This window comes from Anguilla anguilla, chromosome 10, assembly GCF_013347855.1.
Source record: "Anguilla anguilla isolate fAngAng1 chromosome 10, fAngAng1.pri, whole genome shotgun sequence".
NCBI lineage: Eukaryota > Metazoa > Chordata > Actinopteri > Anguilliformes > Anguillidae > Anguilla > Anguilla anguilla.
Window position 1 is genome coordinate 20390348 of NC_049210.1, and position 27056 is coordinate 20417403.

At 48.1% G+C, this 27056-nt stretch overlaps 2 protein-coding genes across 3 annotated transcripts in view; one reads left to right on the plus strand and one right to left on the minus strand.

The window, feature by feature from the left end:
* Nucleotides 1–1138: 1138 nt before the first annotated feature.
* Nucleotides 1139–27056, minus strand: part of cntrl (centriolin) — a 49372-nt gene continuing 23454 nt past the window's right edge. For both annotated transcript variants that reach the window (XM_035378770.1, XM_035378769.1), the window contains exons 20-44: nt 21058–21174; nt 20313–20454; nt 19937–20079; nt 19583–19754; nt 18707–18990; nt 17080–17225; nt 16403–16589; nt 15946–16076; nt 15518–15658; nt 14919–15045; nt 14236–14400; nt 13239–13398; nt 10854–10969; nt 9599–9816; nt 9042–9199; nt 7805–7878; nt 7539–7706; nt 6716–6887; nt 5553–5728; nt 4544–4672; nt 3927–4118; nt 2828–2890; nt 2369–2545; nt 2156–2249; nt 1139–1892 (exon numbers count right to left, since the gene is read on the minus strand). In XM_035378770.1, coding sequence (XP_035234661.1) covers nt 1879–1892; nt 2156–2249; nt 2369–2545; nt 2828–2890; nt 3927–4118; nt 4544–4672; nt 5553–5728; nt 6716–6887; nt 7539–7706; nt 7805–7878; nt 9042–9199; nt 9599–9816; nt 10854–10969; nt 13239–13398; nt 14236–14400; nt 14919–15045; nt 15518–15658; nt 15946–16076; nt 16403–16589; nt 17080–17225; nt 18707–18990; nt 19583–19754; nt 19937–20079; nt 20313–20454; nt 21058–21174 — 3666 coding nt within the window. In that variant the 3' untranslated portion in view covers nt 1139–1878. The remainder of the gene's footprint in view (nt 1893–2155; nt 2250–2368; nt 2546–2827; nt 2891–3926; nt 4119–4543; nt 4673–5552; nt 5729–6715; nt 6888–7538; nt 7707–7804; nt 7879–9041; nt 9200–9598; nt 9817–10853; nt 10970–13238; nt 13399–14235; nt 14401–14918; nt 15046–15517; nt 15659–15945; nt 16077–16402; nt 16590–17079; nt 17226–18706; nt 18991–19582; nt 19755–19936; nt 20080–20312; nt 20455–21057; nt 21175–27056) is intronic.
* On the plus strand, nt 23138–26811 carry LOC118206288. Its single transcript, XM_035378775.1, has 4 exons — nt 23138–23799; nt 23928–24054; nt 24255–24383; nt 26254–26811. The coding sequence occupies exons 1-4, from the start codon at nt 23384–23386 to the stop codon at nt 26305–26307; spliced, it is 726 nt and encodes a 241-aa protein (XP_035234666.1). The 5' UTR covers nt 23138–23383; the 3' UTR covers nt 26308–26811.

The following is a 27056-nucleotide window of genomic DNA, read 5'->3' on the forward strand; positions in this document are numbered from 1 at the left end:
GTGGAGATCTTTGCTTGGTTTATTCAGTTTTGGTTCAGGAGGCCCCCCCCCCCCCCCAGATGACTAAATGGAGGTAGGGCAGATGCGCGGTAGGCAACCTTGGCCCTGGAATGGCGGATATTCTGTTCCATCTGAGCCTGATCACAGCACTGGATTCATTAGAAGTCCCAGCCTGAATGGTGAAACACTCAGAACCTCCAGCACCTGACCACCTGCGTTGAGTCTGTTAATCCAGTTATGTAGTTAGCGGCTTAGATGGAGCAACACTCCAAAAAAATCTGACCCTACAGGACCAGGGTAAACTGCCCAAATTCCCCAAATGCAGCAAACCTGTGGTTGATTTCTCAGTCCATTGGGGTATTGACCTGTGTTGTTGAACGGCGCTTGATTTATGTGACAGACGTTCTCCTTTGTCATGTGCCTCATTAATACTCCGTCTGAATGGATTCTTCAGGAGTGCTCTGTGAAATGACTGGGGTTTGCTTCCTTTGGGGTACAGGTTGATCGGAGCTGTAACTCCTGTTACAGTTCAGTTGCATCAAGGCAATGTGGCATTGAGTGGTCAGTAGGTTGTCCGTTTTAACTAGTCTGCAAGTTGTTCTTTTAGCAGAGTTGATTTTGTCATTTTGGTATCAAACTGAAAACGGTTGCCGTCTTTGCCCTGGAAGCATTTTTAATTTTGTATACATCACCTGGATTATGAACAGACTTGCATTATGGGACCATTCTCAGCTAACACTTGTATAATATTTATATAAATTACTCAACTTTAGCCATGTGGAACTGCAGTGAAGCTGGCTTATTTGCTTGGTTTAATCGTTAATATTTTTCCAGCTTCATTCTTAGTTTTCTTTTTTGTGTGAGAACTAAACTGCGTAAAATTGGGTCTTGTTATTTATATATGTGACAACTCTTTGTTTGCTGTACTTTTGATTTTATGGAACACAATGCTATTGATCTGAATATTTGTAAATAAAGTATCTATATCTAGAAAATTCTGTGGGTCTTTCTGGATTTCTGAAGGAGCCCTTGAGAGACCAGGCATGCTTTTTTGAGTTAAACCTGCAGGTAGTCTCCAGGCTCTTACAAGTGATGCCTCATTTGGCTGTAACTGAAAACAGTAACAATAGGAACAATATAGTTTGGAAAAATAAATATTTATTTCTTTGTACACAAAATTTCATATTTAGTTGATTACAATCACAAAGCCGGTGTACAGCTTATAAATCTACTTCAAGTGCTTCAAATGCATAGTGTTGGAGATATTCAAACTACTGTGCCGCAGGCCTTGGCGGATGAAGTGAAGCGAGGTGAGCCGTCTGCAAGTGTAAGCAGCTGTTGGAGGCCTACCAAGTTTTCCATTTGAAATATTATACAATTCCTTGAGGCTAGATGCCTTTTTCCAAGAATCATATACATTTCTGACTGGACACGGTCTCATGACATTCTGGTACAGGTCTCAAAAAGGCACTTTAGGGCATTGAGCTTTACCCATTATGTAATATATAGTATAAGTAATTTATCCTTGAAAACAGATTTTCCCTTGTATAATTACAGTAGGGAAACAAAGCGGTGTAGCAGGCTAGCAGTCATGCACCCTGCAGTGGAGAAGTGGGAGGTGCATTAAAAGCAGGTTGACGCAGGCCCTTTCAGAAGCTTTGCCGTGGCCTTCACGTTCGGAGGTAGACCGATCGTCGACTTCATCGCACAGCTTCTGGGGGGCGTTTCAAGCCTGGTCAAAACCAGACCGCCCCATCTTTGGTCCTAGCCTTCGCTCCATTTGGACTGGCAGCAGGTCCGCGGTAGCACGTTAGCACGGTATGTCTCGGGTCTGGGAATGCTTCGGTTCTGATGTGGATGGTACACAGCAGGCTTGTGTCACCAGCTGCTTCCTGCATGACCCAAACAAACGCTTGTGAATTGGACTCCCAGTCAAAAAGGCCTACGCTCATCCACAGCAACTGCCAATACTCCGACATCCCAACACCGCTTTCAGAAGCAAATGAGTTTTCCCAAGAGGTCTCCCATCCAAGTACTAACCAAGCCAAAACCTGCTTTGCTGCAGCAGTTTGAGAAGGTTTAGGGGTAGTGGCTGCTGTGCTGTAAGGTGATGCGGGCCTGGGGTTCAGATCTCCGCTCAGAGCTCACGGCTTACCTTGGTCCTTTTCCGGGAGGGCCGGGTCCAGACGCACAGGGCTGCAGGAGCGAGCGGAGCTTCCGAGCGACCTCCCCGCCTCCGGGACGTCCGGCTGCGGACAGAGGAGACGCGTTTATTGCGCACGCAGTCCTGTGTAATTCGTGACGAACAGCAGACTCGGTCCTAGTTCTGTTTTTGAACGTGGCTGCCCTGGAGGGGTGGGGCTCGTACCCGGCCGTGTTTCAGCGGCGGCTCGCTGTGGCCCGCGGTCGGAAAGTCTGCCGAACCGTTCACAAGCTCGTCCAGCTTGTCCACCCGTCTGCGCAGGCCCTGCAGGCTGCCCTCCGTCTGCTGCCTGCGCTGGCTCAGGGCCTCCTCCTGCGACCACATGCGTCTGCGCAGCTGGGCCTGGGGAGAGAGGGCGTGGAGGCCGATGCTGAAGAGCCAGACCTCTCAAGCTTGTTTTTTTTTTTACTGGTGAGAACATGGACATGACATAGGCGCCATACATACATGTAAAACATTACAGAAGTGTAGTAAGCAAATGACATAATAGCTATGTGCAAACCGAGAACAAAATGTGGGTGTGCTTGTATGCGGTTCAGCTCTCCCTTATGACATTGATAAATGAACTTCTCGGGCTTGTTGATGCCTAATGTTGTGACGAAGGCCGTCTGTGCCCTACTGTACCTTCAGATGATCCTCTTGCTGCTGGAGCTTCTCTCTCAGCGCCTCTCCACGCCACTGTTCATCCTAAACGCACGCACACGCACACACACACACACACACACACAGATAGGACTTTGTTGTAGATGTTTTTGGTGTACTTTCAAGTCAAATCGGTTGTTCCGGGACAGTTTCTTAATAAAAGTGCACTTGCACGCTAAATTCCCCAGGAAATGGCTGTGATGGAACTTCGCACTTTCTTCCACAGTATTTCTTGCAAATTCATACTATATTCATAAATACTCTTACATTTAGTGATCTTGTAAACGACTTCACGAAACCATCAGCAAGAATTTATGTAACAGAAATTAATTTGCACTGTAACCCGTTTGTCAAGGAAATAGTGCGTTCTGGAAAACAACGCCAGGGGAGGTGAGTTCACACAAGTTAGGCTGTGGAAAAAGGACTTTCATAAAACGCACTTTCATAAAATGCATAAGTCAACAGAAGAGGAAGTGCCTTCAAGAATATCAGTGACAGCTGTTGGTAGCTGCTAAAAAGACATGGAAGTGGCAATCTTTCTTACAGTTTTTCACCTAGTTCTAAAATAACCCACACCTGATTTGGACTCTGTAGTGGAAGTCACACAAGACCCAATGGGAAAGAAGAAGTGGTGCGCTTGTGTGTGTTTTAACTTTTTGCTAAGGGCAGAGTCTGGATTACCTTTTAGTTTTCCTTTTGTTGGAAGATACCTTTTGTTGGGATCCTTATTTTTGATGACCTGATATGGCATATTTGTGTAAGTGATGGTTAAAACTAAATTACACCTCCAATAAACTTAGTCTTGTTAAATCTGTCTTTGCTTTCACAACCTTGAGTTTCCAAATTACACTTTCAAAGGACCTCCTTTTTGGGTAACTGTTGAGCAGCAATGGGAGCTCATGTCCAGTGAGAGCCACTGCTTTCAATTACACCTGAACTGCTCTTTCAAGAAAATATTCCCCAAGATGCAAGTCTCAAATTTAAAAGACAAGAGATCACTGCTTTAGTAAACGCCTTGTGGTTTCCATTAATTTTAAAGCCAGAAAGAATGAGAATCTGGTAAGAAGCGGACGCTGCTTGCCTTGGTGCTGAAGACCACCCTGCCCAGGGAGGGGGTGAAGAGGGGATGGTTCTCCTTGAGGCTCTCCGTGTCCGAGGCGTCGCTGGGCGGCGTCTCCAGCTCTCTGATCTCGGCCCTGACCTCTGACCTCAGGGAGCGCATGGCCTCTCTGATCCCCCGCCGCCGAGTCTCCCCTTCCTCCTGACTGCGCAGCTGCGGGAGGCCAATCAAAAAGCACGAGTTGCGGCGCCTGCGGAAATCTCACTGCGCATCGCGGCCAGACCAGCGGCTCTGGCGGGGGTTCCATTAGTGGATTCGGGGGTGCGGGTTTGTCAGGGGAGGACAGGTCTGGGGGTGCAGGTTTGTAGAGGGAGGACAGGTCTGGGGGTGCAGGTTTGTAGAGGGAGGACAGGTTTGGGGGTGCAGGTTTGTAGAAGGAGGACAGGTCTGGGTGTGCAGGTTTGTAGAGGGAGGACAGGTCTGGGTGTGCAGGTCTGTAGAGGGAGGACAGGTTTGGGGGTGCAGGTTTGTAGAGGGAGGACAGGTCTGGGTGTGCGGGTTTGTAGAGGGAGGACAGGTCTGGGGGTGCAGGTTTGTAGAGGAGGACGGGTCTGGATGTGCGGGGGACGGTGCTGCACCTTGTCCCTGAATCCCAAGAGCTCCTGGGACACACAGTTGAGCTCCTCCTCCAGGTCTTTGGCTCGCTGGTGATTCTCTCTGGCGGCCTGATCCACAGCAACCAGCTCCCTCTGCAGCCGAACCCGCTCCTGATACAGAGACAGTCTGACTGAGAAGCGATACCTTCGCTCACTCAAACACGCACGCTACAACACACACAACAGCATGCGCACACACACACACACACACACACACTACAATCACACACAACAGCACGCGGACACACACACGCTACAATCACACACAACAGCACGCACACACACTACAATCACACACAACAGCACGCGGACACACACACGCTACAATCACACACAACAGTACGCGGACACACACACACACACTACGATCACACATGCACACTACAATCACATACAACAGCACGCGGACACACACACACGCTACAAGCACACACAACAACAACGCAAGCACACACACACACACTACAATCACACACCACAACAACGCAAGCACAAACACACACACACCATGTTCTGTGGCAGAAATGCCTCTTGGTATTCCCAGGGTGAAATATCCCAGTGAATATAAACCTCTGTAAACTATGTAATTTAGGAGTTCAGTGGAAAAGGTAAGTTCTGATGTCATTTGTCTTTTCTTCCCTACATTGTATGTCACCCTGGACAAAACATCGAAATGAACCTCTAAATGAATGTAATGTAATGCAATTAATGGTGGTATGACTACAAATCTCAAATCTTGAGTGACACCCTGGTAACAGCCTACAGTCTTTTTGTTAGTTTTGACAATAGGCTGATTCCACCAGTTTGCTCTTTGAATTGGGAGATTATGATATTTAATAATCGAAAGTTGTGTAGTGTTTGAACACACACTCTTTTCGCTGTTCCCTACTCTAAACGAATATAAATACTAGACCTTAGATGGATTCACACGCCACCCCCTAAATCTGACTAAATCCTCTGCCCATTCTGAGTCCCAGTGTACAACCCTCACCTGTTCCATCTCGTCCCGCTCCGCTTGCCCTCGAACCCTCAGCGCAGAGAGCCTCCTCTCCGCGTCCCTCCTCTCCGTGAGGAGCGCCTCCTGCAGATGCTGCACCTCCTCCTGACAGTCTGCCAGCTCCCCCCGCAAAGTCTCCAATTCCTCCTCCCGAGCAGAGAGCTCCCGGCCTGCACTCACACAGAGGTGTGTGTGCGTGCGCACACGAACACACACACACACACACACACCCGTATGCACGCACACACACGCATACAACACACCCATACGCACATACGCACACACACACACACCCGTACGCACGCACACACACACACATACAACACACCCATACGCACGTACGCACACACACCCGTACGCACGCACACACGCACGCACGCACAAACACACACACCCGCATATATGCATGTGCACATGCATGCATGCACGCACACACACACACACACAAACAAACAATACAGTAAGTATGTTTTGACACCCACAGAAGCTGCCACCTCTAAAAATACATTCATGGGATTTAGAGCTTTTAACATGTTCTGCCTGATATTAATCATCACTGAGTGCATAATGGTTAATTACAGTAGCTGACTGTAGGTGGGCTTTCTCACAGGGCTTTCTGTCCACTTCACTGTTGTTTGAACAGATTTGCATTGTGGCCTTGATTCTTGTGTGTCTGTGTGTGGAATGATAGGAATTGCAGACAATCTTTGCATGATAAACTAATGAAACATTCATTTTACATCCACTAGCCCAGAGGTCTCAAACTCCAGTCCCGGCAGGCCGTAGTCTCCGCTGGTTTTTGTGATTTCCTTTCAGTCGTCAGCCAATTTAGACCTTGGAAACAAGGTGTGCAGACTCTTCAGCCAATCAGGGACTTAAATTACACACTTAAGTTCCAGAACACATCAAAAAGCAGCAGACACTGAGCTCCTCCAGGATTTGAGTTTGAGATTCCTGCACTACCCCTGAGTCTGAGAATTGGCATGTGCTTTGGAGGAGAGCAGATGTTCCGCGATCTTTTCCGTATCGGTGGCAAAGGTCGCAGCGATAAAAAGGCTGAGAGGGGAAAACTGCAAACGGAAGGTGCCGGACTTTCAGCCTAAGGGCTCTCCCCCAGCGGCAAACGGACGCGGTGAAGGGGGGGGGGGGGAACTCACCCAGCCGCTTCCGCTCCTCGGCCCCCGACGCACCGGCCGCCGCCCGCTGCAGCTGCTCCCCGCGCTCCGCCAGGGCGCCCTCTACCGCCTGCAGCTGGGACTGCAGCTTCTGCAGCCTCTGCGCCTGCAGCTCCTCTGTGTCCAGAGCGTCCTGCTGCAGCACCTGCAGGGACTGGAATACAGTGCATGTTACAGCACTGAACAATCAATGCGACGTCTACGTGCTCTCTTCCTCCACCTCTGTTTCTTTCTATGAGACTTATGCCAACTTTGGCAAAACTTTGATTGATATAATCGCTAGAAAAATCTGTGATCAAGCCCTTACTCGTCCAGCTGGTTTGGATTATTTCACGTTGGAGCTTTGCAGAAAGTGAGCACCATTAATTCTGTTATAAATAGACTTATCCTGTATCCAGACTTATCGAGATTCTCCCCATCAGAGAGGAATTCTCCCCTGTAAGAGGAGTGAACTGGCTGCCTAAATACAATTGCATGTGGCCTTGCTGGACATTAATGGAGGTTGTTGTAGACTATTAGCTCTGAAAATGTTCTTTAGGCAGTTGTCATGGCCACAGGTGACCCCATGTAATGTCTAATTCGACCAAGGGCAGAGAATGGGTGATGTCATAGAAGTGATGTCATTGGCAGTTTTTATTGGCCTGTGGCTGGTTTAGATCTGCCACAGAACGTCTTCAGTCTTCAGGTTTTTGATTGGTCAGTGGTCTGTGATGCCTGTGTGTAAATTTGCAGTGCTGGGCATTAAACGGTTTGTCTGCAGGTTTTGATTGGCTGTTAGCCTGTCAACACACTGCAGCGTTCTCACCTTCTCCTGCTGCTGTAGCCGGGCGTGCTTCTTGTCTAGCTCCGCCTCCAGCTCCTCCCCCCTGTGCATGACCTCACGGGTCCTCTCCGCCCCTTTCTCCAGCTCCTCCTCCTGCCTCTGCTGCTCCTCCAGGAGCTCCTCACGCCTCCTTGTAGCTGCTCTTACCTCCTGCACACGAGAGAGCATGTGTAAGTCAGTGGCACAGACCCTGCTCTACTCCGCCTTGTCTCTCTTGCAGCTCCACCCTGACCGCACCCATCACCCACCTCTTCCACCTGCTGCAGTTGCTGACGGGCGTCACTCAGAGTCTCCTGCAGTCTCTTCAGCTCCTCCCTCTTTTCTGAAACAGACACACATACATCCTACCATAAGATCACCAATCAATTACTTGGAGTGGAACTCAAATGCTTTTCAATTGGTAAAATGCAAAGACAAAGCCAGTTTTATTTTTTCTTGTCGAAAGTTCATGAAGCACAGCCCAGCACCCCTGCCTTGCATGAGGAAATGCACTGATATCATAAACTGTTCCCTCATGACAATGAGAGTCCAGATCATTATTTATAAAGACAGCACTGAAGTTTCACGCAACACTGTGAGCGTATGGGGAAAATTGGGTTTGCTAATTTGAATATTCACTCAAAGAAGATAATCAGATCAGATTGTATCAAATACACACTTCATTTCATGGGGCTGGGCTCTGCCCATGTACAAATTCAATGAAGCCACTTCATACAGTGGAATGAATAAGTATACTTGACTGGTTTTTGGGAGAAAAGCATGGATTTGGGTGTCTGGGGGTCTGACAGATAATCATGCCTACAGCTCATCTATGGAGGCGCAGTCACTCATTAACAAATCTGCTGTTTCGTTAAATGCTGTAAATTATTCATTTTCCGTCTCAGCAGAGTGATCAGAACCCCAGTTTAGTCCTTTATTTGTGGATCTAGTGGCTCTTAATTTTAAAATAGCACAAATGTTCAGATAGCTTAATCAGGTTACAACTCCCAGGTTTTTCTGGTCCTCTTGATGCATAAAAGTCATATACAGAATTAAGAACACAAGAGGACTTTGAAGAGGAGCACAAGCCATTTAGCCCAATCTTAGCTTATGTTCTGTAGACTCTGGAGAGTATCGAGAACTACATCAACAATGGAAACCCTAGATTTAAACAAACCAAGGGTCTGCGGCTCTACTGCCAGTCAGGCTAGCAGTTCTACACACTGATAACTGTGTAAATCTGTGTATCTGTGTCTGAGTGGGTGGGTAAGGAACTGCGCTTGTAACCGAAAGGTCGCAGGTTCGATTCCCGGGTAAGGACACTGCCGTTGTACCCTTGAGCAAGGTACTTAACCTGCATGTAAAATGCTATGTAAAAGTTGTGTAAGTCGCTCTGGATAAGAGCGTCTGCTAAACGCCTGTAATGTAATGTAATGTAATGATATCCTGTCTGTTCAAGCCCGTGCTGCGTGGAGAGGCGCGTGAGGGAGCGGCGCACGCCGGAACCTTCCAACTGCCGCTGGGCTGAGGCGGCGTCTCGGCTGGTCTCCTGCCGCGCGCCGCGAGCGCGCCTGTGCTCCCGCTTCATCCGATCCAGCTCCGCCTCCAGCCGGGTCAGCTCCGCCTCCGCGGCCCTCGCCCCCTCCTCGGCCGTCGCCAGGCACCTGAAACGCAGAGGGGGCCGGGGGGGTAATCGCACCTACGGTCAGGACTTGATGGGAGTGTCGGAATGTCCTTTTTATTTTGTTATCAACGAAAGTAAACGTCTGGTCTACAGACGCACAAATAATAACCGTTCGCTGATTCCAACCCGAGTGTCCGACTGAATGTGGAGTCTAATTAAATTTTTTAACGAGTATCCCCCCAATCAGAGCAAAGCCTGCTGTCTTTCAGGTCAGGTAAGTATCATGTCTACATTCATGTAAATGGATCTCCACCAATATGAGAGAAAACTCCACTCTGCTGTCTGATGAATACCTTGTAAATGTGTTCCCTTAACACCTCCCCCCCCTTGTCACCTCGCCCAATCCCCAGCTCTCTTTTTGACCTTGCCCCACCCCCACCTCTCTGCGTGGCCCCGCCTGGCCTCCAGGTTCCTGCACTGCTCCTCCAGCGCGGCCCTGTCCCGCCGCTGCGCCTCCACACTCTCCCGGGCCCCGCCCGCCTCCAGCTGCAGGGCCTCCAGCTCCGCCCGCTCCTGCTCCAGCTGCCGCCTCTGCCGCTCGCCCTCCGCCCGCTGCTGCTGCGCCACCTGGGCCAGCTTCTCCAGCTCCACCCGCACCTGGGTAGAGAGGGGCAGGACACCCTGAGTCAGATGCCTAAAATGGCCGCACACATTGGATTAAACAATTCAACTACACAAGATGGACAAAAAAAAAAAAACATCAACTTCACACTCAGGATTAAATACTTCAGTCGCACACTGGATTAAATATATCACGCACGTACATACCTAACACATATAATACAATATGAATAGTTGAAATTGACCCTTCAATTTGATGAAGTATGTACAAATACAAGTAAATGTAAAAGACGTGTCCTCTCAATGTATTTTCTATGGAAACTTGGGTGGGGGTTGACAAAGGGTCAGTTAAGTTTTAGCGATTGAGACAGACTAATGAGCTTGTAGTAGGAGCACAAGGTGTTGTGCTTCAACTAAGGGGGTATTTCATGAATTAAGAAGTCACCACCAATTTTCAATTGGATGAAATCTGATTGGACAAAAGCCTTAGTTGAGTTATTCAAAACCAAAAGACTCCTGCCCCCCCAGATGTGTACCTGCAGCAGGGACTCCTTGCCCCGCCCCCCCAGATATGTACCTGCAGCAGGGACTCCTGGCCCTGCCCCCCCCCAGATGTGTACCTGCAGCAGGGACTCCTGGCCCTGCCCCCCCCCCAGATGTGTACCTGCAGCAGGGACCCCTGGCCCCACCCCCCCAGATGTGTACCTGCAGCAGGGACTCCTGGCCCCGCCCCCCCAGATGTGTACCTGCAGCAGGGACTCCTGGCCCTGCCCCCTCAGATGTGTACCTGCAGCAGGGACTCCTGGCCCCGCCCCCCCAGATGTGTACCTGCAGCAGGGACTCCTGGCCCTGCCCCCCCAGATGTGTACCTGCAGCAGGGACTCCTGGCCCCACCCCCCCAGATGTGTACCTGCAGCAGGGACTCCTGGCCCCGCCCCCCCGGTGTGTACCTGCAGCAGGGACTCCTGGCCCCGCCCCCCCAGATGTGTACCTGCAGCAGGGACTCCTGGCCCCGCCCCCCCAGATGTGTACCTGCAGCAGGGACTCCTGGCCCCACCCCCCCAGATGTGTACCTGCAGCAGGGACTCCTGGCTCTGTTCCAGCTGGTCCAGGCGCTGCTCGTGCTGCAGTTTCACCCCCTCCAGCTCGATGGTCTCAAGCTCCATCATCTCCAGCACGTACTTCAGCTCTGGGAGGGGTAAAAACACAGCGTAGTTTTAGAGTAATATAATGAGGTAAGAGCTGTCTCAGTCTGAGCTGAGTTAGGGCATTGGTAGTTTTACAGCAATGAGGTAAGAGCTGTCTCAGTCTGAGCTGAGTTAGGGCAGTGGTAGTTTTACAGTAATGAGGTAAGAGCTGTCTCAGTCTGAGCTGAGTTAGGGCAGTGGTAGTTTTAGAGTAATATAATGAGGTAAGAGCTGTCTCAGTCTGAGCTGAGTTAAGGCAGTGGTAGTTTTAGAGTAATATAATGAGGTAAGAGCTGTCTCACTCTGAGGTGAGTTAGGGCAGTGGTAGTTTTAGAGTAATATAATGAGGTAAGAGCTGTCTCAGTCTGAGCTGAGTTAGGGCAGTGGTAGTTTTAGAGTAATATAATGAGGTAAGAGCTGTCTCAGTCTGAGCTGAGTTAAGGCAGTGGTAGTTTTAGAGTAATATAATGAGGTAAGAGCTGTCTCACTCTGAGGTGAGTTAGGGCAGTGGTAGTTTTAGAGTAATATAATGAGGTAAGAGCTGTCTCAGTCTGAGCTGAGTTAGGGCAGTGGTAGTTTTACAGTAATGAGATAAGAGCTGTCACAGACTGAGCTGAGTTAGGGCATTGGTAGTTTTAGAGTAATGAGGTAAGAGCTGTCTCAGTCTGAGCTGAGTTAGGGCAGTGGTAGTTTTACAGTAATGAGGTAAGAGCTGTTTCAGTCTGAGCTGAGTAGGGGTAGTGGTAGTTTTAGAGTAATATAATGAGGTAAGGAAGTACCATAACCATTCCAAACTTTGTGCTGCCGTGTAATCTCAGCAGCTAATAAAAATTTTAAAAAGCGGAGAAAAATACAGAAAAAATACAGAAAAATATGCAATCTCAGCTCGAAATATACTGTTTAATAGCTTGCTTTATAGCCTAGCCTACACTTTTCCAGGACCTCACAAATATTTCCAGGACATTTTGTACATTTGCTCATTTTCCAGGTGTTTTCCATGACTGGAAAACTAGCTGATACATTTCCAGGTTTTCAAGGTTTTCCAGGACGAGTGGGAACCCTGTAATATAATGAGGTAAAAGCTGTCTCAGTCTGAGCTGAGTTAGGTCAGTGGTAGTTTTAGAGTAATATAATGAGGTAAGAGCAGTCTCAGTCTGAGCTGAGTAAGGTTAGTGGTAGTTTTAGAGTACTGAGGTAAGAGCTCTCTCAGTCTGAGCTGAGTTAGGGTAGTGGTAGTTTTAGAGTACTGAGGTAAGAGCTGTCTCAGTCTGAGCTGAGTTAGGGCAGTGGTAGTTTTAGTGTACTGAGGTAAGAGCTGTCTCACTCTGAGCTGAGTTAGGGTAGTGGTAGTTTTAGAGTACTGAGGTAAGAGCTCTCTCAGTCTGAGCTGAGTTAGGGTAGTGGTAGTTTTAGAGTACTGAGGTAAGAGCTGTCTCACTCTGAGCTGAGTTGGGGCAGTGGTAGTTTTAGAGTAATGAGGTAAGAGCTGTCTCTCTGAGCTGAGTTAGGGCAGTGGTAGTTTTAGTGTACTGAGGTAAGAGCTGTCTCACTCTGAGCTGAGTAAGGGTAGTGGTAGTTTTAGAGTAATGAGGTAAGAGCTGTCTCACTCTGAGCTGAGTTGGGGCAGTGGTAGTTTTAGAGTAATGAGGTAAGAGCTGTCTCAGTCTGAGCTGAGTTAGGGCAGTGGTAGTTTTAGTGTACTGAGGTAAGAGCTGTCTCACTCTGAGCTGAGTAAGGGTAGTGGTAGTTTTAGAGTAATGAGGTAAGAGCTGTCTCACTCTGAGCTGAGTAAGGGTAGTGGTAGTTTTAGAGTAATGAGGTAAGAGCTGTCTCACTCTGAGCTGAGTTAGGGTAGTGGTAGTTTTAGAGTACTGAGGTATGAGCTCTCTCACTCTGAGCTGAGTTAGGGTAGTGGTAGTTTTAGAGTACTGAGGTAAGAGCTGTCTCACTCTGAGCTGAGTAAGGGTAGTGGTAGTTTTAGAGTAATGAGGTAAGAGCTGTCTCACTCTGAGCTGAGTAAGGGTAGTGGTAGTTTTAGAGTAATGAGGTAAGAGCTGTCTCACTCTGAGCTGAGTTAGGGTAGTGGTAGTTTTAGAGTACTGAGGTATGAGCTCTCTCACTCTGAGCTGAGTTAGGGTAGTGGTAGTTTTAGAGTACTGAGGTAAGAGCTGTCTCAGTCTGAGTGCAGTGCAGCTGTAAGGTGAACTCGTACATCAGCACATCGCTGCAGCAGCCGTCAGACTCCTGAGGAGCAGCAGTGTGGGTCCTCACCAGCTTTGTGTTTGCTGATCTGGGCCAGGACGCTCCGCAGGGTCTCCTCCTCGCGCTCCGCCTCCTGTTTGGCGAGGCTCGCCCCGGCCCTCTGCTCCACCACCTGGGAATCCAGCTCCCCCTTCAGGGCGCTGAGGGTCGCCAGGTCCGCCCGCAACTCCTGAGATGGGGGCAGAGAGGCCACCTATCAGCTCACCGCCAGCAATAGAGGACACTGCGCACCCCCGCCGACACAGGAGGCTTAAGGCCAGTTTACAGTTGGGCGATGTGTGAAGTATGACGTTTGATGGTTGGTCGCAACGACTTTTAGTTTAAACAAGAGCGACGGACAACTTGCCGTCTTCGCTATCACCATTGTGCCCACCGCTGAGACTTAAACTGTATTGAACTTTGACCCCATCGCTGGCTCAGTTGTCATGACAATATTGTTGTAGAACGTTCTCATCTCCCGTAATTACCTTTCGCAAAGTATAAAGTCATCAGCTAGCCTAACCTTAAAATAAATAAAATGGGAGACCACACATTTGTTGAGAGTTTGATAAACACAATTACAATGTTTCCATGCCTTTATGATGCCGGCTGTACAGACTACAAAGATGCCATTAATGACTCCACTTCAGTGATGCGTTTTTACCGGTTACGTGTTTGTACATTTTATGAGCGACAGCGTTCAATATGAAAGTCAAGCGATAATGGAATGTTGATGACAATGTAGCATACATCGCCTAACTATAAAATGCCTTTTAACCTTGGAGACAGCTAAGGAGTCGGAGGAATTGCACAGTCTATTTATTAATGATTTTGCTTATTAAAACGTACTGCTTGGTGTAATTTGCTATTGAGTGAACAGTAACAAAAAGAATGCAATTCATCTCTGCTTAATGATGGTCTGAAACTAATTAGAACATAATTTCCACGACTGAAGCAGCAGGAATAACAAGCACAACGTTGCCTTGGAAACAGACATGGGCTCTTGTTGAGGTATAGAACTTCTTACCTTAATGTTCCTCTGCAGATCCTGCACCTCCTCCTCTCCCTGCTTCAGCACCTCCACCAGGCTCCTCCTACGCTGCTCCCCACTCTCCTGCAGGAGGCGGTCTTCTTCGCGCCTCTGCCCAAGCTTCCTGTTCAGGACGGCTAATTCCTCCTGCTGCTGGGCCACCTGCATTGCAACCAGACTCGTTAGAGCTACAGTGACTGATTCAATGGAGACAGTCCCGATTTATCAACATTTGTCCCGATAATTAGAGTGAACGTACCCAAAGTTCTGACTTGAAACCCCCCTCCCCAGTCCGTGATGGCAATCTCTAAGCCCCCACCCCAAGGGTTCGCAGTCTACAACTACATCACTGGGTTGTCACAGATTTATTCCCGTGTCATCTAGTCACCCCATTTAGAGCCCCATCCATAAGCAGAGCGCCAGAACCCAAATTATGTCCCATAAAAACCTTCCCAAGATCTCTCATAACGCACCGGAATCCTGCGTCCCTTTCCCGAAATGCACTGGAACGCCACCTTGCTTTCTGACCATGACTGAGAACCCCCCACCTCGCTTTCCCACAATGCAGCGGAACCTCGTCTCGCTTTCCCGTGACGCACAAGAATGGCTAGCACACGCCTGCTGCTTCAGATAATTATACACATGCGTGAGTATACTTCATACATTAACCAATGAATTACCCTGGTCGTGAGTGCATCCAACTCGCTCCTGCGCTGTCCCAGCATGCTCTCTGCCTCTCTCAGGGTCTCCAGGTGCCGAGCCTCTCTGCTCTCGGCCTGGTCCAGCTCGCTCTGCAGGGCCTCCAGCCTGTGGCCAAACGCACGCAGAGCAACATACTAAACCGAAGGAGGAGCTAATCTGCATCCCAGCATGCATTGCTACTTACAGAAAGACAAAGGGGGAGCTGGCAAAGAAAACATTTCCAAATGTCAGCTAGCAATTTATGCATGTTCAAGGCCTAAAATTAGATTCCACCGCCCTCTGTTTTGTAAAACAATGTAGTGAATTTTAGCACATTCAGAAGAAAAAAAAAAGTTTTCCCATCACTGAACTACATTTCATTGAATTAAAGTCCCTTAAACCTGTTCTGAACATTAGAGCATTATCAGCTTGCCATTAAATTTAGCACTGTCATGGTAAAAAAAAACAACAGATTATAAGCAATTTTCAACCAAGAACGTGTATTTAATACCAATCATTAGCGCTGTAACATAGTCCAAAGGTGCTGTACGTCTAATGCATTCAAAGGCTATGTCACTTTGGCCCAAAATCCACTCACCTCTCTGTAGCAGTCTGTACCTTACTGCTAAGGTCCTGGAACAAAGCATCCTGGGATTCCACCACCTCCTCCACCTCCTGCAGAGTTTGCTCCTCCTCCACTCTTCGTCTCCGTAGCTCCTGCACCTCCTCTTGCAAGGTCCTGAGAGGAGAAGAAGAATCACAAAAAAGCCATAAGGACTGATCTGTCTATCTGTCTTCTTTCCAGCTCTGCCCGCCATTTGACACACTTCTATTTGGCGAACTTTCCTTTGCTCTGATATCTAACCCACCCGGTATTCAGTCTCCCTTCAGACCGTTAATGGTGGAGTGCTACTGTTACCTTGCATCCCAGGTAAAACATTTACAGGTATCTTTTTTACTGAGCACTGCCCTGAGGTGGAGCTTCACAGTAAGCAGGATGTAGCGCCAGGCCTGGGTGCTGTGTACCTGAGCTGCAGGTTGGCCTCCACCAGCTGGGTGGCGCTGTCCTGAGCGCGCTTCTCCAGTTCCTCCAGCTCTAGCTCCGTGTCTCCCACGCGTTGCTGAGCCTTGCCGTAGCGCTGCAGGATCTCTCTGGTCTGTAGCAAAAATGGTGAATGCACATCTGTCTGCCACAGCCCAATCAACAGAAAACCCACATCTGTCTGCCACAGCCAAAACACAAAACCAACATCTGCACATCTGTCTGCCACAGCCCGAACAACAAAAAAGCCCACATCTGTGTGTCACAGCCCAAACTGACAAACAGTGAAAAAGGCTGTTCATTACAACCCATCCTCTTTGGACTTCATTGTCTGGAGGAGTTTTCAGATGAGTGAGACTGAAGCGATGTTTAAGGGATGGTTCAGTATGTTCCTGACTGAGGGAAGGCTGGATGGAGGGATGAGGGGAGGACAGCGCTCACCTTAGCCCTGGTGTCCTTCAGGTCGCTCTCAGCCTCCAGCAGCAGTCTGTCGGCCTCCCTCAGCTCTGCCCGCCGGCGAAGCAGCGTCTTCTCCACGCACTCCACCTCCTCCAGCGCCTCCCCCTGCTGCCGCAGGGACTCCTGCACCTCCTCCACCAAGGAGTTCCCACTGCCCACCAGAGACTCCCTGAGGAGAGAGCACAAGTTAGGTATTCCATCAGATATACAAAGCCCCCTCTCTGCGGTGTTCCACAAGGACCTGTCCTCAGACCCCATGAAGAATTACCCAGATCCTGGGTGAGTTCGATGTAACTTTAATTTTAATGTCTAGCTCTACCGGCATTTGTTTATCTTGATAAATGAACATTTCAAATGTTGCTTTGTTAGAAGTGTCCGCCAAATGCCTAGATTAAAAAAATTGTAAAACTGCAAATGTGGCGTGAGTTTAAATTTTTATGCAGATGACCGCTTCACGTCGCAGTCAAATCTACCGATGCTAATTCTAGTGATACTATCGCACGCAACAAGGACCTTCGCGAAAATCAAAAAAAAAAAACAAATAAAAAATAAATAAATAATAAAATAAAATAAAATAAAATATATATATACATACATACATACATATATGTATACACACTGTATAGAGGAAGAGGTCAGAGGTCAGAGCCAAGAGTCACCTGCGTCTGCGCATTCGGCTGACGGCCCGTCGTAGCTCCTGCAGCTCCTCCTCCAGGTCCGCTCGCTGGTCATGCAGCCTCTGCACGTCTGCGCCCAGATGCTCCTCCTTCCTCTTCTGCCCCAGTAGCTGCGCCAGCTCCCTCTCCTGCAGGGGGCGACACTCAGCATTACCCCTCTGCCTCCGCATGCTGCCTCTCCCAATAATCAGAATACGCTCTTCTGCTCCTGCCTAAACAGACCTGTCAGTCTGTGCGCGCAGGGTTCACTGCCTGAAAAGGAGCAGGTGTCCCAAGTGCAGCCATAGGGACTGCAGGGGCTCATTCCAATCTCTTATTTTATCCATCCTTGCTTCCTTTCCTTGCATCCTTTCCTAGTATGGAAGGCCTAACAGGTAAAAAAATACGCAAAATTGACGTCTGAAATGACGTGTTGCCAACGCACTGAAAACGCGCCTACAATATGTTGACAACGCGTGATTCCAGGCATCAGTTTCACATATTTTTGACCTGTTTGGCCTTCCATACTAGGAAAGGAGGCAAGGAAGGGAAGCAAGGACGGATAAAATAAACGACTGGAATAAGCCCCTGGTTTTTATTTCAGCCATAAGATCAACTGAGACCCCAAAAAACCAGGTGACCCGATTTCACTCTGTAATCAACTGCTTTAATTGATCAATTGCTGTGTTGCTCAAGTGTAACAACAAAATCCAGTGGACCTTGTGGCTCTCCAGGACCAGGATTGAGGAGTACTGTTCCTCGTGCAGGGCACCATAACCAGTGTCACAAAAAAGCACTGCAAAAACTGAACTCTGCTCATCTTCAGTACCTTTCCCCATTGCAACTGTCACAAGATGCCCAGAAAAGACCAGCCAAATTAAAACAGTGCAAGTATTCCATGAAATCAGACTGAACGCCTGCGCAAAATGTCTCATCTGATGAGAAAGGCAAGAAAGTAATTGACGAACAGGTTAAGTCAAAAGCGACAAGCAAAACAAAGGTGGCATGACCTTGACAGAGTTCTTGTGCTGCCAAATTGAAATGACAAAGCAGCTAGCATGACAAACTAGCTAGACAAACTAAAATGAGCTGTTTTCATTGAGGCTCTGAATGTGAAAATTCCACTAAAATGCACCTAAACTGGCTTAAATAAGGAATGGAAATTGTATTTAAAAATTACACATGGTTATTTTTAGAATGTTATATTGCATATGGTAAAGTAACCACCCATTAGCCTACATTAGGATGGATCATCACAAATCCACCGTGATAGTTATATTATTTAAGTATATTTAATTGACTTTGCATGTGAACCAATTTTAACCCTTTGAAGGGAAGATGTTTTGGAAAGTTTTTTCTAAATTCTCAGTCAGTGTTCTATAACTCCATTGCTTTGAATGACTAGGAGTGTTACATCAGCATAAGAATGTTCAGTTCTGATTACATTCTAATTACAAATATGTGGTTTTTCAGCTAAAAAAGGGTCAAACATTGTTTTAACGGAATAATGATGAGCTGAGATGGGCCGAACGGCTCGCTCTCCTCGTGTAACAATTTCCGATCGCTGCAGAGCCGAAGAGCGGGAAGGAGAGCGCGGTCTGCGGACTCTCCGCGGGTACGGGTCGCGCACCATGTCCTGGTGTCCCGGGACGTTGCAGTGCAGGACCCCCGCCGGGACCAGGGGCGCGTGGAAGCTGGCGGGAGGCGGCCCGTAGACCAGGGGAGCTCCGGGCGGGGGGGGCCCGTAGACGACGGAGAGCCCGGCGGCCGGGGGGGCGTAGATGACGGCGCCGTGCGGGAGGGCGGAGCCGTCGGGCGGCACGGCGTAGGCGGCGGACCCGGGCGGGGCCGCGAACCGACGCCCCGAGGCGCTGCTGTCGCCGTCGCTCTCGCCCCCGCTGTCCCGCGGCTCACCTGCAGACACGCGAAACTGTGAGCGTCCAGCGAAACACGGCCAGCTACCCACAGTACAGGTCACCCCCAACTACAGACCACAGTCCACCATTACAGTTCCATTACAGAACATTCAGCTCCTGAACTACGATGAAATCTTAGTATCTGAACCCACATTTTGACAGATGCGCCTACTGCGTTAAGTAAAGGCTAAATAAACAATAAAACAAAGAAGGTAAAATAAAATCGAAAATCTGTGATAAGAAGATTTTATCAGTCTTTACCATTGTTTGTTAGTACAACTAATTCCAAAATGTAATCATTACATTTCATTACAGGCAATTGGCAGATGCTCTTATCCAGAGCGACATACAACAAAGTGTATAACCATAACCAGGAACAAGTATGACGAAACCCCTAGAGAGAAGTACCGGTCCAAGTGCAGGGAACAACCGCATAGTTCAACTTGGACCCTGAAGGTTAAACTGATTAACACTAACAACGAGAACGGCAACAATCAATCAATCAATTATATGTCGCAGTATAAATGGTTTTTACTTAGTAATGTAATAACACATCGTAATCAGTGTTGGCTGTTATAATCCATAGTCACCTCTTCGCCCGCGTGTCCTGGTACGCCTGCTTCTGAGGGGGGAGAACATCCAATACCCTCCGGCCTGGTCCTCTCTCTCCTTCCTGCCTCGTCGGCGCCCCCTCTCAGGTGAGGGGGGGTACTGCGAGCCAAGGCCAGAGTCGCGTGTGCCCTGAGAGCCCACGCTAGGGGGCTGGAGGAATGGGGTGGGGGGTGTCAGAGGAATTCATTTTTCTATTTTTCATGTTCCACATAGGAATAAATACTGGCAGAAGTGAATACTCCCTACCAGGGTTTAGGCAACATTACATAAAAATACTACCAGCGATATGGTGCGCAAAAAATGCATTTGGCTTAACCAGTACACCGCCTTACATTTGGGGGTGATGGGACGTAGTACCAGCAGCCCCGGCTCCTGTGGGGGTCCCCGAGATTGGATACAAAGCTGCACTGCTGGGCCAGGGTGTCCCGCAGTGCTGCAATTTCCTCCACCAGCTCCTCCAAGTTACCCCTGTTATCTACAAAAACAAACAGCGCACCCCAACAAGTTCTGAAGGCTCCCTCTCTCACAAGGAAACTGGCACTTTTAACAGTCGGTTTTACATTTAGGACTCAATCTACAGGTGTTATTTGGCCAGTTATTATGGCAGAAGGCAATCTTTTTCACACAGACACAGGAGGCCTAAAAGCCTGGGGTACGGGTACTGACAGCCCCAGAGGAAGCTGAAAGCCACGCGGGCAGCATTCTCACCCTCTCTGGCTTGGGCCAGCTGCTCCCAGAGTCGCTTGGTCTGCGCCTGCTGCCTGTCCAGGGCTCGACTCAGACGCTCCAACTCCAGCTGCTGGCCAGCGGAACTGGGAACACCCTGGGCATTGCTGTCCAGCTCATGGATCTATAATGTACACATATACAAACACACAGGGATATGAACATTTCTTAAGAGCTTCAGACTCCTGCTGTAGCATTATCACCGTGAGATGTTCTGAGTGAGCTCCAGTGAGAACTGAGATCTCAGCATTACGCAGTGGAAGTGTGTCACTGCAGGATGAACCCAATGAAGTGGTGGCTGTGTGTGACTGGGCTGAATGCAGTGAAAGGACGTTGACAGGGCAGACATGTGACTACAGGCTGAACAAGCCGAGTGTGTCAATGGCGCGTGACGGCAGCCTGAACACAGTGAAAGCTTGCTGACAGGGTGGACTCCAGACTGAACGAGGTGACAGCGTGTTAATGGAGCGTGGCGGCAGCCTGAACACAGTGAAAGCTTGCTGACAGGGTGCACGCGTGACTCCGGACTGAACGAAGTGACAGCGTGTTAATGGAGCATGGCGGCAGCCTGAACACAGTGAAAGCTTGTTGACAGGGTGCACGCGTGTTAATGGAGCATGACGGTAGCCTGAACACAGTGAAAGCTTGCTGACAGGGTGGACTCCGGACTGAACGAGGTGGCAGCGTGTTAATGGAGCGTGGCGGCAGGGGGACAGGGCCGTCTCACCTGCTGCTCTCTGTCCTTCAGGAGCTTCTGCAGCAGCTGGATCTCCGCCTCCGCCCGCGCCAGGTCCTGAGCTGCAGCCGCCGCCTCCGTCCTGAAGCCCTCCATCTCCTCCGCATCCTGCCCACAATCCCACACGCTCAGGGGCCTGACATCATAGCTCTCTACACACAATACCACACACGCTCAGGGGCCTGACATCATAGCTCTCTACACGCAATCCCACACACGCTCAGAGACCTGACATCATAGTTCTCTAAAAGCAATCCCACACACGCTCAGGGGCCTGACATCATAGTTCTCTAAAAGCAATCCCACACACGCTCAGGGGCCTGACATCATAGTTCTCTAAAAGCAATCCCACACACGCTCAGGGGCCTGACATCATAGCTCTCTATACGCAATCCCACACACGCTCAGAGACCTGACATCATAGCTCTCTACACGCAATCCCACACACGCTCAGGGGCCTGACATCATAGCTCTCTATACGCAATCCCACACACGCTCAGAGACCTGACATCATAGCTCTCTACACGCAATCCCACACACGCTCAGGGGCCTGACATCATAGCTCTCTGTACGCAATCCCACACACGCTCAGAGACCTGACATCATAGCTCTCTACACGCAATCCCACACACGCTCAGAGACCTGACATCATAGCTCTCTATACGCACTCCCACACACGCTCAGAGACCTCACATCATAGCTCTCTACACGCAATCCCACACACGCTCAGGGACCTGACATCATAGCTCTCTACACGCAATCCCACACACGCTCAGAGACCTGACATCATAGCTCTCTACACGCAATCCCACACACGCTCAGAGACCTGACATCATAGCTCTCTATACGCAATCCCACACACGCTCAGAGACCTGACATCATAGCTCTCTATACGCAATCCCACACACGCTCAGGGGCCTGACATCATAGCTCTCTACACGCAATCCCACACACGCTCAGGGACCTGACATCATAGCTCTCTATACGCAATCCCACACACGCTCAGAGACCTGACATCATAGCTCTCTACACGCAATCCCACACATGCCCAGAGACCTGACATCATAGCTCTCTACACACAATCCCACACACGCTCAGAGACCTGACATCATAGCTCTCTACACGCAATCCCACACACGCTCAGAGACCTGACATCATAGCTCTCTACACGCAATCCCACACACGCTCAGAGACCTGACATCATAGCTCTCTACACGCAATCCCACACACGCTCAGAGACCTGACATCATAGCTCTCTACACGCAATCCCACACACGCTCAGAGACCTGACATCATAGCTCTCTACACACAATCCCACACACGCTCAGGGGCCTGACATCATAGCTCTATACACACAATCCCACACACGCTCAGGGACCTGACATCATAGCTCTCTATACGCAATCCCACACACGCTCAAAGACCTGACATCATAGCTCTCTATACACAATCCCACACACGCTCAGGGACCTGACATCATAGCTCTCTATACGCAATCCCACACACGCTCAGAGACCTGACATCATAGCTCTCTACACACAATCCCACACACGCTCAGAGACCTGACATCATAGCTCTCTACACGCAATCCCACACACGCTCAGGGGCCTGACATCATAGCTCTATACGCAATCCCACACACGCTTAGAGACCTGACATCATAGCTCTCTACACGCAATCCCACACACACTTAGAGACCTGACATCATAGCTCTCTACACGCAATCCCACACACGCTCAGAGACCTGACATCATAGCTCTCTATACGCAATCCCACACACGCTCAGGGACCTGACATCATAGCTCTCTATACGCAATCCCAGACACACTTAGAGACCTGACATCATAGCTCTCTACACGCAATCCCACACACGCTCAGGGACCTGACATCATAGCTCTCTATACGCAATCCCACACACGCTCAGAGACCTGACATCATAGCTCTCTATACGCAATCCCACACACGCTTAGAGACCTGACATCATAGCTCTCTATACGCAATCCCACTCACGCTCAGGGGCCTGACATCATAGCTCTCTATAGACGGTTTCAACGGTAACAACATAAACAAACGTTACTGCGCATGTGCGTGGCACTGGCCCTAACTTAACTTCCGGCAGACTTCCGCAAACAATTAATAACAACAGAGTCTCTCTGGGCTATTTTTGAGAACAAGCAAAATAATAATAATAATATTTTATATAGCGCTTTTCACAGTCTCAAAGACGCTTTACAAAACAGGGAATAAACAATCAACAAAAGAAACCAGGATACAAGCATAATTTATAACAAGTAAATTACGTTAGCTATTTAAAATTATGTCTAGCCAGTATTATTTGGGGTTACCAGTCGCAGAAAAGAACCGTTACTTGGCCAAACTCAAATGCAATACCGTTACACTCCCAGACCCTTTCAACAAAATGTTGAGACAAGAATGTTTTTCTACAGACCTGTCTGATTTACCGGAGGTCAGTCAGGTACACATCTTTGAATACCTAGTCGAGAGGGAATGTGTATATACAAGGGAGGCGTTCAAGGCATATCGCAGCTTGGATGCCTATAACTATTTTAATTCCGGAAAAGTTAAAAGCATCCTAACCCACAAGAATGGAAATACCCGTGTCGTTTACGGGGAAATCGAGGCAGGTCAGGCGCTTTCCAAGCGCTACTCCGCCTGGATCGTTGCGACGAAGTCCGGTGAAGTCCTGTGTGGGCATTGCACCTGCATGGCAGGGTAAGTATGGCTAGCTAGCTAGCTGAACAATACATCTAACGTTACATTTGACAATAGCGTTTGGATAAGCTCTTTCAATGCTGGCATTTGTCTGGTTGATAATGGAATGTCTATCTGGATCTATGCAGCAATGGAGAGGTGTGTAGCCATGTGGGCACGATTTTGGTTACTGTGGAGCAGTGTGTCCAGGATGGACTCCAGAGTGGCCCATCTGTCACCTCAAAACCAAGTGTTTGGTCACGGGTGACTAAGAAGGTGAGCATTTTAACGATATGACACACTATCTCCCAGGCTTTTCTAATCTCATAGTGTGAAATTGGTGATATTTTGTTTTAGCAAAATGAGTGTAGCTATGATAATACAAGCCCAACGCTACAGATGTCATAATAATGCCTTTTTTCCTCAATAATTATTTTTAGATATAGGCATAATGTATATTTCAAATATCCTTTCAGGCTGATCCACAACCAGTAGCTCAATGTGATTTCTTGAAACCTGGCAAGAGGATGCGGCTACAAGCTCCCCTCTGCCTTCCCCAGCTAAATCCAGATGGGTCACCAAAAAAGCTTTTTAAGGCCCTGAAGGTAAGTTATAGTTCACATATATCCAACAAATCCACCAGTTAGCCTAATATAAAAGATTCAGTACTATATATATGGCAGTGTAGGTGAGTAAGGTCTTTTCACGTTTTCTTTTAGGAAGTTGTGCCAGACTGTGCTCTCTTTTCTGTCATGTGTGACAGCAGTGAGACAGACACAGCCTCTGAGTCAGGTAGCCAGGATTTCACTAGCAGTCAGGGAGAGCAGGACGCGCAGGGAGAGGAACCCGACGTGTTCAGCAGCTTAGCTCAGCCCCACAGTGAGCATGGTAGCGCTCTGAGCTGTCCAAAGTGCACAACATTTTATGATGCCTTCGTTAAACTGAGCCCTGATCAAGTGGTGGAACTAGAGAGAAACACCAGAAAACAGAGCATAGAACCACTCTGGCATGATGCGCGCAAGCTGCGCATAACAGCTAGCACAGCCAGCAAGGTACCTCAGCGTGAGACAACTGACCCAGCTAAGTTTCTCGCTGAACACCTCTACCCAAGGTTCCAGGGGAGTGTGGCCACGAGGTATGGGAAGGAAAGTGAGGGACTTGCTAAGGAGCAGATTAAGGAGAGGGGCTGCATAGTGGTGGATAAAGGGTTGGTGGTGTGTGCAGGAGACCCATGGCTGGCAGCAAGCCCTGATGGTATCATTGATGAAAAGCTGCTAGAAGTAAAATGCCCCATCACCCTCAGTGCTTGCACATCCCTTAATGATGCATTCACTGCTACAAACCAAGACATCAGAGTGGAGGACGGGCAGTACATTGTGAACCCAAAAGGCCCCAGAGGTTACTACAGGCAGGTACAGTTAGGGATGCACTGTCTCGGGCTGCAAACATCCACTCTTGTTATTTGGACCCCAGTACAGCACCTGGAGCTTGATGTGCCTTATGACAATGACTTTGTCACCACATATATGCAAAGGCTACGTAGCTTCTATTTCAAACACATGCTGCCAAAAGTTGTGGATGAATTTGTGGATGGAAGACTGCAGTTGAGCAACAACTACATGAAAATGGTCTCAAAAGCAGCTCAATAGTGCTGATCTAGAATCAGTCCAACATGGCAGGGCAGGAAGGGCAGGTCGTGTTTTTTCTTAAAACAGCATTGGTCGCTCTGCTGCTTTTTTGATATTTTTTGCTGCCTTTTTGAGCACCAAGCTTTTCCACTTTTTTGATTAAATACATAACTAAATGTTAGATAGTCTGCAGTACTTTATTCATCAGTCAATAAATCAGTTTATCGATTGTTGTTGGTGTTCATTACTGAATATATATATATATATATATATATATATATATATTTTTTTTTAATTCTTTATTTTTGGGACAGCAGTATATATTACAAAACTCACATCAAACTTACAAAAGCAGTTTTATTTCCTGTGCCGTCTACAGATTTTTTTAACAATTACAAAAACAGAATAATAAAAAAATAAATAAATAGCAAGAAATATAAAATAAGCAACATTTAAGAACTTTGTACATTTTGGGAAAGGTAAAGTGTGCACATAAGAGCAATGAAAATTATATCAGGGGGAGACTATAAATATCATAATGCCTGTTTTTGGCATGTTAAAATATTTAAAATAATTTATCAAACCTACAGTTTTTGTTCAGTCCTGCTTTATTTTGGTACTAGTGGTTTCCCCAGATTCGATAGTGCTGCACAAACAATCAACATTTTGTCTATTGTGCAAAGACTGTTATCGCTTATCCGTTTGACCATACTGACTGGCAGGGTGTTCCGCAGAATTCTGAATGACTTCAGTTTTCCTATGGCCCTTTCCACATGGATTCTCACTCGTGACATTTTTCTAGATTGTGTCACCTCTAATCCCGTCAGTTGTTTTATTCCCTTTGTAGATGCTGGTACATGAAGACGGACACATTTGGTGGCAAAGTATTCAGGAAAATTGAAGCCCCGATCAGCCATTACATGGTCTCCTTGTTCAAGAAGGTCAATCAAGCCAGAATTTTTTGTTATGACTTTGTCGCTAGCACGACCACCCCAGACTCTTGATAAAAATGTAATAGCTCCTGTTGGACTAATACCAACAAGGAACTTCACAGTATTATGTGACTTGTAGTGGGAGTAGGTGATTGCTCGTGTATGCAAACTAGTTGGCCTCTCAATGAACACTTCAGTACAGTCTATTATACATCTGACATGTTTGAAACCTGTAGTCTTGAATAGGGTGGGGAGATTTCTTCTGATATCTTTTCTGGATGGCCACCGGACAAGGCATTGTAACTCTTTAGCCATCACCTCGAGCCATTCATGGAAGATGTTTGAGACAGTTCCACAACTCACTCTGAAGCGAAAAGCTAGGTCTTGATGAGTTAAACCCAGACGAAGCTTCATCAGGACCACAAGAAACTGCTCGGGAAGGGTAAGTATGGTTGATGATGCATTCCATGTTGTTGTCAGGTAAGTGAGGAGGGTGAAAAACACAGAGGCAGATGGCAGACCAGTGTAAAAATGAGTGTGCTTGTCATCACTTAAAATAAAATCGGACAGACTGGAAATCATTTGATCTTGTTGGCGTTTTTCTTGAGATTCTAATTTCTTCTCCAGTAAAGACACTCTTCTCTTCAATTCAATGTTTTCATTTTGTAGCTGGTCAATGTCTGCCATTGACAGATCTGTACCCACAGCAGTGCATCCA